Source organism: Pteronotus mesoamericanus, unplaced genomic scaffold (genome assembly GCF_021234165.1).
Source record: "Pteronotus mesoamericanus isolate MK-2021 breed Mesoamerican mustached bat unplaced genomic scaffold, CSHL_Meso_final contig_2, whole genome shotgun sequence".
In the NCBI taxonomy this organism is placed as follows: Eukaryota; Metazoa; Chordata; class Mammalia; order Chiroptera; family Mormoopidae; genus Pteronotus; species Pteronotus mesoamericanus.
This window is the reverse complement of record NW_026555084.1, coordinates 3,315,366-3,327,471: the sequence shown is the minus strand read 5'-3', so window position 1 is coordinate 3,327,471 and position 12,106 is coordinate 3,315,366. Positions and strand designations below refer to the sequence as shown.

The window sequence follows — 12,106 nt, the reverse complement described above, 5'->3', positions numbered from 1 at the left end:
GGTTGACTTCTCATTCATGCCCTAACCAGGTTTCAAACCTGCAATCCAGGTACGTGCCCTGACCGGGAACTGAACCTGTGACCTTTCAGTATATGGGATGATGCTCTAACCACCTGAGCCACATGGGCTACATGAGTTCTTTTCTTCTTAACAATGTTATATGATGGAAGCTTCCAAACATCCCAGAGGAGCCCATTCGCTAGTTTTATTATTCTAGAGGTCAGGAGTTTCTTCTTAAGGTCCAAACCAGTGTTCCTCCTACTTTATATTAAGCCCCTGTTGACTTTTTATTTCATCCACTATTGAGCTATATATAAATGAATCATCACCTCTCTTGCTAAAGAAAGGAGGGAAAAAAATAACTTCAGACTCTTAAGTCACTCTACTTTTCTCTTACTAATTTAGATATGGTAAACCTTCAGAGATCCAGAAACATGACCTCTTTATTTTACAGATGGAGAATCTAGCCCCAAGGTCATTGACTAATCTTGTCTTGATAGGGTGCTTAGATAGGGACAAAGCCAGGTCTCTGAAGTGAGACAGCCTCACTAACCTCCCCTGCTGGCCTCCAGCAATCTCACAGCCTCGCCTGACCATCCAGGCCTTTCGCAATGTGTAGTGGCCACATGTAGATAAATATTTTCAGAAGAGTCCATCCAGCGCACAATGTGGCGGGGAGTTTACTTCCTAAAGTCCTTTGCCCATCGGGCTGAAAAAGCACTTAAATCAAGAAGATCATCAAACAGACCATTAAAAAGCAAAAATACCCTCAAAACAAAAATGTCTTTCTTTTAGTATCTGGTTTCCATTCCTTTAGAAGTTCTCAAGAAGTTCTCAAAAAGATAGGAGGTTGATCCTTCTTTATTTTTTACCAAGTTCACAATCCATTGGAAGGAACCACACATGACCTTTATAAAACGAGGCTCCTCGGAAATGTAGGAGCCACTGGCTGGTTTATTGCTATTTAAAAATCCTCTGTCAAAATAGGTATTGAAACTCCTGTTATTAAAGTTATAAAGGATGCTGAGTGTCGGAAACTGGTATTTTCCCTTTAAGCAACTTCAAATAATGCAGCAGGCATGCATCGCTGTCACTGGCAGAGTGGTGTGGCTTCTACGTGGCTCTCAGATCCCTCCCTCTCACCCAGGGAAGGGGTCACTCCCAATGTTAGGTCTGCCTGAGATCCAGTCCCCATTCTTTACTGAGTCATTTTATCTCCTTTGGACTGATTTTTGTTTACTGTCACTCCTTTTCTAAAATGTATAAAATGTCATAGTATACTGAACTTGTTTGTGACTGGAAAGAATAATTAAAAGCTGCAAGAATTCAACATGGCCAAATTAATAGCACTGTCCCCTCCCCTGCTGAAGATGTTTATTGTCAGAAGCTTTGCGTGTACTTAGCAGACTCCAGCGCTTCCTCTATTTGACTAGCACAGGGCAGCCATGGAAGTTTGGGAAAATATTACACCAATATTTCTGATGCTTGGTTATTTAATACCTAAATATTTGAAGCTATGACTTAAAGAGAAACCCCAGCATATAAACAGAGACATAGAGCCAACTCGTTTATACAGATGTCACTAACTTGATGTTGATCCCTGTTTTCCAGTGTCCTGGTCACTGAAGAACAGCAGCATAGACAGCGGGGAAGCCGAGGTTGGTCGACGCGTGACCCAGGAAGTCCCACCAGGCGTGTTTTGGAGATCACAGATTCACATCAGTCAACCCCAGTTCCTAAAGTTCAACATCTCCCTCGGGAAGGACGCTCTCTTTGGTGTTTACATAAGAAGGGGACTTCCACCATCTCATGCCCAGGTATGACCATGCTTGATATAATCATGACTTAAAAAAAAAAAAAAACACTTCCCACCAACTAGAATGGCTATAATTAAAGGACGGCTAGTGACAAGCGTTGGCAGGATTGTGGGGAAGTTGGAACATCGGTGCCTTAGTAAATTGGTACATTGCTGGTGAGAATGGAAAATGGTACAGCCACTGTAGAAAAGAGCTCGACAGTCCTTCTAAAAGTTAATCATAGAATTACCATATGACACAGCAATTCCACTTCTAGGGATGCACACAGAGAAGTGAAAACATCATTTAGCGTAAAAACATACACGTGAACGTTATAGCAACATTATTCATTATCACCAAAAAGTAGAAACATCCCAGATGTCCATGAATTGACAAATGGATAAACAAAAAGCAAAATATCTGTACAGTGAACTATTATTGAAACATAAAAAGGAATTAAGTATTGTTACATGCCACAACATGGATGAATCTTGAAAGCAGTATGCTAAGTGAAAGGAGCCACATACACAAGGTCGCATATTATATGATTCCATTTATACCGTCCAGAATAGGTAAATCCACAGAGACAGAAAGGAGATTAGTGACTGCTAGAGGCAGGAGAGGATGGAATTGGGACTGACTGCTAATAAATACGGGGTCTCTTTGGGGAGCAATGTAAATGCCCTGAAATTAGATTGTGATGGTTGCACAACATGACAAATATACTGAAAGCTACTGGATTGTAAAATGAGGAAATTAATGTTATATGAATTATATCTCAAAAAAAGTAACATCCCCACCTGATGAAGTCAGCTTTGCTAGACCTAGAGGTGAATTCTTGGATACTTTATGTTCAGGCATTCTGGTTATTGGATTAATTTGTTAAAATACCACTAGGAGACATCCCACTGTCTAGGAAAAGAGTGATGTCACATTAAACAAAATTCAGCAGCTATCTCTCTGACTTCCCTGCTCTTCCCCGAGCTGAGTTCCTTGGGGAGTCTTGGGCACCATGACAGAGAGATTATTCCCTATGTGGGGAATGAAGAGATTAGATTACATGATGGATGTTATTGTTTTTTTTCTCATCCCTCCTCTAATTTGTCCCAGTAGAGATTTTTATTATAACTACCTCTTGGGATAAATTAACACCCAACTAGCTTGAGTTTCTTTCCCAATAAGAATTGTGTATCCAAAAGAAACCCAAGTCAGATTTTCCCTCCTCATTTGCTTTCAAACCCAGCAAATACATGAAGAAGTATATTAGGAATATATTCCAGTAAAGGAAAACCATCCTTAACTGCCCATTATATCCATTCAAAGCTGACTTTAAAATGTATCAGAAATGTAGTCATCTGGAGAATTCAATGGGAAGAATTTAAAGCTTTAATTCCATTAGCAAAAATAAAGCAAGAAGGCCACTATTTGTCTTTTGTTCATGGCAGACATTGCTAATCGATGGCTGCACTTTTCCCTCCTGAACCAGTGCAGAGATGCCTCCAGCAGAACCCAAGGTAGCCACAAACGTGTTGACTCCCAAGATAAAACATTTGTAGTCCTGTCTTCACAGCCTGATATGATTGATCTAAGGGATTTAAAAGGACCATTTCTTTTTTGAGGGTTTTATTACCATACACAGCCTTGCTATAGGGACCACTATGAAAAAAGGTCATCAGTATGACCTCCAGCCATTCATCCAGAAAAATATTTATTGGTGTGGGCACTGATTATCCAGAGATGAGCGAACATAGCCCTGACCAAGCAGAACTCCTGATACCAAAAGCACAACTGATTTTCTCATCAACAGAAAGAGAGGAGTTCAGCTGAGAGGGGTCCCGTATCTGTAACGTCTGGCCAAACAGTAGAGTGCCGCTCTGAGAAGTTAATGCTAATTGTGAGGTGGTCTCCTTGATCTTTAGGTGCCATTGCTCCTATGGTAGCATAATTAAGGGTTTGCAGAAGTGAAATCTGCTTTTTTGGCATTATTCAAGCAAGTAGGACCATGCCTCTGGGTACCGCTGGATGTAACTTTCCTCTCAGCCAGCTGGATGCAAGGAGCTTGCTGGGGTGGGGAGCGCTTCTTCCCAACATTATTTCAAAGAACTCTTATTCCCCTGCCCTCGCGTGCTCTGAGCAGCTACTATGGAAAAGCCCGTGGTCACAGCAAGTCGAGTAGGTCTCTCTCTGTGACTGTGTGATAGTGGACAGCAGGCAAGCATACTCGACCCGGGTGCCCTGCCATCCCGACACACAGGACGCAAACCCTCAGTGACAATGTCTTTTCTGCTTTTGTGGCTACACCACACTGTCCATCTCCTGCCAAGCCAGTGATTGTTCCAGGGATCGTCCTCTCAAAATAGCTCCTCTCCAGGGACAGTCCCATCACGTGCCAAGGGAGGAGAAATGAATAGGCACGGGCTGATGTGCTTGAAGGGCTTCAGTCCAGCTGCCAGTTTGGAAGTGGAGTGTGTGCTGAAGGGTCGAGTAAGCGACACACAGTGCAGATGCTTAGAAATGAACAAGACAGGTACAATACAGGGGCGCTTCTGAAAAAAAAAAAAGGAAAGAAAGGGGAGAAAAACGACTCCCAACACACTCTCACATCCATTTACCGTCGTTACATGCATTCATGTCCATTTGATGGACTACATTTCCTCGAGGAGACGGTGCTTAGCTCCTTGCAGGGATAGGTGACTAACTCATTATAGAATTTCTCACTTCTATTGGCATATCCTATCAAGGAACATAAGTTCTGTGGGGATTGGCAGTCTAGCCAAGGTGACTCATTTGAGCTGGAAAGAGAGAAAGAGAAAGAGGTGGGGAGGGGAGAGAATATGAAATTCTATTCGCTGTGTTGCATGTAATGGCTATGCTTAAATTTTATTGAGTATCGTGCTCTGCCCAAGAGCCTACAAGGTTTAGTATCCACGTCCAAGGATATTGAGTACAGAGAGAATCCTTTCTTTTGTGCTTAAATTTCCCAAGAATCAGAGCCTGTCCTGGTTGACTTTTTTGAAAGTGGCGAGACGCGGTGATGGAGAGGCAGGCAATGTGGCCTAGGAGAGAAAGTCCTGAAGTGAAGGGAGAACCGAGAATGGAGGCCCAGCTACCTATTAACCCGGTGGCCTGGGGCATGTCCCTTCACTTCTTGTAGCCTCAGATTTCTTGTCTGTCTCTATTACCTGCTTCACACCATTGTAATTACACAATGACAGTAAAGGTAGGATTGAAAACATTTTGTAAACTAAAGCGCTATATAAAGATACCATATGCAAGACACCACGGTACCAAGAAATTCTGTGTGGCCCTAGCAAAAACTGGATAGAATTAGGTAATTATGTAAACATAGCTATTTAAAATAAAATGAATTTTCTAGTTTCTTTTCTTTTTATTATTTTCATTTTCACTGATGAAAAATTGTTTTAAACCACAGAGAAACAAAAAGAATAGAGTAAAAGACACCCAGTATTTGAAGCAGTCCGCTTTTGCTAAATGGTTAGATAATATTTTTGATATAATAAAACACATCCGTTGCAAGGAAAAATACAGCCTCAGAACGTGAGTGGCTTAAAACGACAGAGGCTATTTCTTGCCTATTCAGAACATCAGTTCTCAACCTAGGGGCCAATTTGGCCCACCCTGGAGGCATTTGGGAACAGGCTTGATGTCGCCCTGCGAAGACGTTGCTACGGAAGCGGGGTGGACGGAGACTGGGGCTGCTGCGACACGCACACAGCACGGTTCTCCACAGCAAAGAACTCTGCACCCCAAAGTGTCGAAAGCGCTGAGGTTAAGAAACCCCACTTCACACACTCGCCTGCGGGAGCACTGGACCTCACTCAATGTCGACCTCACTCCGCTACCGGGAACATGGCCGGTTCTCCTCAGCAAATAAAGGAGAAGGTGATGAATTATGCACCAATCCCTAAGAATTCTGCCTGGGAGTGGCACATGTCATTTAAGCCCCTCTCATGTGGACTAAAGAAGTCATATCCTAACTTCAGTCAGGCAGGACGTACAATCCTATGATATCCCTGGTCGGAGGAGCACCAGATATATCAATGAAAAGCCCTGATTGCTAACAGTACAATGTTGGGATATCGTTTCCGGTGGCTAGTCTTAGCGTATACCCTTAATTCTTCTCCTAAAAGTAACCCTTAAGGACCATATATGAATTGCCAAATTGTCCTTCTGAAAGTCCCTACCACCAGCAGTGCGTAAGTTCCCATTTTATTTACTTGATCCTTTGCATAAACAGGATGTTATCATTGTTTAATCTTTGTCAGTTTGAAAGGCAGATATTATATTGTCTCTTAGCTGCAGCATTTTGATACCTTGCATTGCGTTTTTTAAGACCTAGACCAAAAAAGTAAAGAGTTGATCTAAGCCAGTCATACACCTTCCAGCTTGAACTCTTAGGGGAGCAGTGTGTGTAAAGAGGCCTAGTGCATCTTGCCAGGTATTGGAAATCCTACAAACAGTGTCAGCTTTGCTCAGCCCCCGGTCTAGAGAGGAAACAGATCAGACTTTAAAAAGGAATAATAACCCGACCTGGCTACTGTGTGAGGCCCCGGAGGAAACCTCAGAGGCAGTGGCTGCGAGTCAGGATCTTGGGTGGTTAAGGCAGGGAGCGGGTTTGTTTGACAGTTCGTCACTGATTGCTGCTGATAGGTCAGGCCAAGTGAAATCCTTTGTGAGAACAAGTCAATAATTGGCAAATTAGGTACATGATTAACCTGAGACGACAAGATGCTGTTACCGCTTGGGAGCCCTGCCGAGACCTCACCTTCTCCACAATCCTGTTTAGCAAATATTAAAAATGCCTATTTCATCTCTCAGACTGACGGAGCCAGGAGCCCGGTGACTTCCAGAGGCAACTTGGAAGCATGGGATGGGCTTACAGCTCCAGGGGTTTGATCGGAGGGAAGTACTAGGGATTGCACATGCTAACACGGACACCCACGCTTGTCGACCCTAGCGCTTTACGCTGGGGTGTTTACACTCACAGATGCGTCTGTAGGATGGGAAGCAAAACTAGCCATACAGTGAAAGACAGACGGGAACTATTTTAAGAGACTGCAAATTGCCCCAAGATCATTCCAAATAAATGCAAATAGGGTGGATCAGGCATGTGTGGACCAAGATAAAATGAGCTGAGCAAACATTCCTGTTTGTCTTCATCAGCAGAATTCCCCTAAATGACTTTTTTTTAAGTAAATTTATAGATGGAGACTAGTGGTGTTAGCCTTTGCCAGCCTGGTTTATCCCTTTCCCGTTTGGAGCCTTATCTGAAAATGAGCTCTCTTTTTCCTTCTCCCCACCTCGCCCGAGTAAGTAAACTGCACACAGCGTCAATCAGAGGTAGCGCTAACTGGGTTCCTGGGACACTGAGTCGCCTGAGTGTTCCAGGCCCCCTGGTCCTGTCTCTATGCCACCATCTCTGGTGCCTGTTAACCAGTCAGATGGTCTGTTGCTGGGCTGCACCGTTCCCGTGAAGCTGCGGTCTGTGCGCTTCCCGGGTAGGAACTACCGGGGCTTGACTGCCAGCTTGCATACCCCTTTGTACACCCCCTTGCACAGCAATGTCATCTCACTTTGAAGGGAGGCCTACTTTTACAGGCATGTTTTTCAGACTCTTCCTTTCCAAAAGAGCTTGCAGTGTGGACAAAGATTTTGTGAAACCAAGAGTCTTGTTTTGGGGCGGGGTGGGGGGGTGTTTGTTTGTTTTCTGTGTTGGATTAAAAGTGCTTTTGGAAAGGTCTTTCTTAAGAGACCCCTTGTGATTGCCTGGTGGCACCCTCCCAGGAGCCGAAGCCGCCACTCCCATGGATGGGCGCCCTCCTGGGCGGCCACCAAGCGGAGCTAAGGAGAAACCTCAGGGGAGGCTTGGGAGGTACAAGAGAACCGCTCTGACAGGGTGCGTGAAGGACACTGGGCGTGTTTTTCCAGGAGGGTAATGCTTGAGTACATGGAACTTGGGGAGAAAGACAGAAACTGAGAGAACAGGACTGACTAGAGGGGGCGCGCCCAGTCACTGAGTGGGGTCTCAGAGGTGCCACAGTCCAGCGGTTTGCAAACTTTCTGGACAAAGACCTTCATCTTCCAATGAAATATTACACAGAACCCTGTATATAAGCGGATTAAGTGACGGTTGTATTAGCATAAAGTATATAGTCCAAATCCATATTTATTATTACAGTGCTAATCTTTGTATACGTATGTTTATTATGCGTGTGTATATTATATATGGAGAGAGACCCTAAACCCCCAGGGTGGTCTCTTCTAGGAATAGGTGAGGAGAACAGGACTGAGGATTAGGTTTAAAAAGAATTCGTTTTATCCATAACAGAACATTAAAGGGAAGGCAAGCTCCTCCCATATCCACGGCATGTGCTCACAAAGACTAGGAATAAATGTGATAAAATGTTAAGGTTTATTCGTTTGAGCGGTTGAAACATGGGTGTTTGCCACCATTTTCTTCGTACTTTTCTTCATTTTAGTCATCGCTGTCTCTTTACGGAAAGTGAATCTGTGAAAACCTGGAGTCTGTTTTGAGTAAAACAAGCGCCGAGAGACTATAGATGATGCTGTGGTCTTTATATTCATTTCATTTATGGACTTTGTTTTGTGTGCACAGTTTTGAGAAAAATCACAATGAATGTACACAAGTAGTTGCAAATAGCAACAGTATTTTCTTTCATCGTTTTTCTCACAGGCTCTGGCTACTCTTCAATTAAATTTATCCACAGGCTTGAAAGAGGGGGATAGGAAGTAACTTAAGGTTAGATCACTTGAGGTATCTAACAACCACTCACATCCCTTGCCTTAGATGCACCAGTAGAAAAGTTTCACCCCAAACCTAAGCTTTGAAACTGTCTTTATTTTTTTTTTTAATTATCATGGGACATGTTACATGTTCATTTGACATTGCATTCCTGGTCTAGCATGCTGGCAGGAACACACAGCCCTGCTCCCGCTCTGCCTGGCACTTGGCTGAACAGGATTCAGCAGGGCAGTTGCGTATACAACTTTATCTGAGCAAGTACACACCAGCGTGCATTCAGAGAAATCCCATTGCAGACCTTTAAGCTTCCTAATAAACAATGGAGTTAAGGAAGTTCAAATCTACACTTAGAGATGTTAAGAGAAGGTGTATTCCAAGATCTTACAAACGAATGGCTTTTAAATGTTAATTGCAGCCCCTTTTAGTAAGGATGTTTTGAAGGCATGAACAGTTGTCCTAAGCCAAAAGTTAATCATCTGATCACTCATAATAAATGTTCTCCACTCAGAGGTCCCTCCACATTTAACACTAGTCATGATTATAATAGTTATGACTTGAGGGCTGCAATGTGCCCTCAAGGCTGTTTCACATGAACAACCTTATTTTTTTTTTTAAATATTTTATTTACTTTTAGAGAGAGGTAAAGGAGGGGAAAAAGAGAGGGAGAGAAATATCAATGAGCGGTTGCCTCTTGTGCACCCCCTACTGGGGACCTGGCCTGCAACCCAGACACGTGCCCTGACTGGGAATCGAACCAGCAACACTTTGGTTCACAGGCCAGCGCTCAGTCCACTGAGCCACACCAGCTGGGCAAGTAATCTTATTTTATGCTCACAACAACCGTAGGAGGTAGGTAGCCCCATTTTACACATGAAAGAACTGAGACAGAGTGTAGGATCACAAAGCTGGACATACCCTGGACAGAGCAGTCGGATGCGTCCTTTGTCTCCTCTCTGCGGGTGGTATTGCCTGGAGCATCCTGCATACCATGTAAACACAATCAATGGCAAGTTGACAAAGTAAAATGGGCGCCCAAGCCCCAAACAGGAATTAGGTTAAGGCAGTGACAGGGACCCCGGAGGTCCGCATTAAAGGGGCCAGGGGACCTGGGCACACGTGGGCCTGGCTGAGAAAGCTCCGTTAATACCACGGCAGAGGGAAGGAGCCAAGGTGACAGGGGGCACTTCCAAACGGGAGAGGATCATTCTGTAAAGAGAGGTCCCGGGAAGCCTGAGGAAGACACCCGCTGTGTTTACAGACACGGCCCTTCTCATTGCATTGTGCCCGCCCAACTGGAGCGGTGCCGCACTGTTCTCGAGCAGTTCATCGATTCGAAGATGCGGGTAGGGCTGGTCTTCTGACATCTCTGAAAACAGGATGTGTTTCTGCAGTCGATGGAGGGAGAGGCAATGAAATGTTTGGTGTCACATTTTTGTATATGTACGAAAACTCAGTGTTTGTTCTAATAACTAGAGCAGAGTTGTAGATATAACCTAAATGTTCCTAAATATGAGATTTTTTTTAAAAAAAACTCTCATAATTAGTTTTATTTTTCAAGATAAAGTCCTAATCAATCATTTTCTCATTTGTTAAAAACATTCCATTTAAGTGGCCTTTTATTAATTCCAAATATCCTCAGATAACTGGATCTTACTGTATATGCCAAGTCAGTGTGGAGACTTAAATATATTTTTAAAATATAGAAATATACAACTAAAGGTAAAGTTTAAAAAAACATTGTGTGGAACACAGTGCCCATACAGCTGTTCCAACACAGATGAGCGTGGGCATGAAAGTTTGGACCAGTTCAGACTGTCTGGGCTTGAATTTCAAGCTCCATTACCTCCAAACGGGGTAACCTTGGATAAGTCACTCAGTTTGTCTGTGCCTCAGTTACCTCAGCTGTAGAGTGGGGATAATGCTGGTATACATTCACAGCATCGTCATGAGACATAAATGAGGAAATCTTGACAGAGCGCTCAGAAGCATACTGGCTTATAGAAATAGCATAAGCAATTATTAGCTTGTTTTTTCAAAGCGTCCATAATGCAAACCCCATAAGCTGCCAAAGAAACAAAACAAAACAAATTTCAATTGCTTTTTAAAGGTGAATTTTATTTGTGTTTCTTTCATTATAAAAGCAATATATGATGATGATATGAAAAATAGAAAACATTTACATTTCCATTCATGTATTGTAATCATTTTTACAAATATAGGATCATGCCATGTGTACTGTTTTCACCCTGATTCTTTGTTTAATAAAAGGTAGGCACATCTATCTAAATCTGAGTATTCTTCCATGAACTAAGTTTAAATGCCTAAAAAAAAAAAAAAAAAAAAAAACAAAAAAAAAAACCTTTCTTGTATAGATTAACTTTTTTTAACCAACTTTTTTTCAACACTATAATCAATTTACAGTAAACATCCTCGCCGGTATATATTCATGTATTTTTAAATAATTTCCTTATGATGAATTCTTAAGAGTGGAATTGTTCAAAGGATTTACAATGTGTCAAGCTTTTATAACAGTAATAGTAACCATAAGAATAGCTAACAGGGATTGAGTGCTTGCTCTGAGCACGATCGGACTTACAGGGGTGACCGTCAGAGGCGAGTACGTGCATTAGCCTCATCTTGGGACAAAGAGAGAAGACTCAGGAATAGAAACAACTTGCCCAGGGTCGCTCAGCTGTCAGGTGAAAGGTTCAGGCCAGGCTTTGAGAGAAGCCAACCACCGCCTGGGATCTGTCCCTCTGTAGTACTTGGAAAATCATTCATTGACTGGACACATTCCCAGTTTGCTCCCTCTCCTTGGTGATATATTTGATTTATGTTCACAACCAGCCCACAATAAGACCCTCCTATTGATCTTGGGAGGGCAAGGAGCCAAACGTGACCTTTTTGATAAACAATTGGCTAAAGACAGTTAGATGGGAATATGCAGTTAAAAAGAAACCCCAGCAGCAAGGCACTGAGAGGTAAAAACCTCCATTCCCCTGGCCTCATGTTAGAGCTTTGGTGCATCTTGGAATAGCCTTGAGATGTTCATCAATGTCTTTGAACTTGACCCTTACACTGTGGCTCACTCGCTCTTCAGAGCGATATCTTCTACCCTTCTCCTGGGTTGGATCAAAAGCCAGCATGATGAGGGCATGGCCTTGTGGGAGGACGAAATATAAAATCAGTCCATTCTGCACCCCGCCAATGTTCACTGAACATCTGGGGATGCGGAGATGAAAGGCATCGGCCCTGCCTTTCAGGCGACGGGGATCCGATGAGTTAAGTAACGATGGCAGCATCATCGTTGGGCTGCGAGATGCGGTACTGGGAGGCAGATAAGAACTCACTCTAGAATAAGCCTGGTCCGAGTTTGAATCTTATCTCTGCCATGTAGTAGCAGGTATTTGTGATGAGTCTCTCTGCATTCAGTTTCCCATGCGTAAAATGAGGACTATAGCTCATCAGGTTGTTGTGAGAATAAATGAGATAATGCGTAGCAAATAGAAAGCGCCCTATGGAGATC

General features: G+C 43.1%; 1 protein-coding gene across 2 annotated transcripts in view; it reads left to right on the top strand.

The window, feature by feature from the left end:
• The window catches only part of TENM2 (teneurin transmembrane protein 2), an 831,811-nt gene that overhangs the window by 661,719 nt on the left and 157,986 nt on the right, over positions 1-12,106 (top strand). For both annotated transcript variants that reach the window (XM_054568075.1, XM_054568074.1), the window contains exon 7: positions 1,612-1,817. In XM_054568075.1, the coding sequence (XP_054424050.1) occupies positions 1,612-1,817 (206 nt within the window). The remainder of the gene's footprint in view (positions 1-1,611; positions 1,818-12,106) is intronic.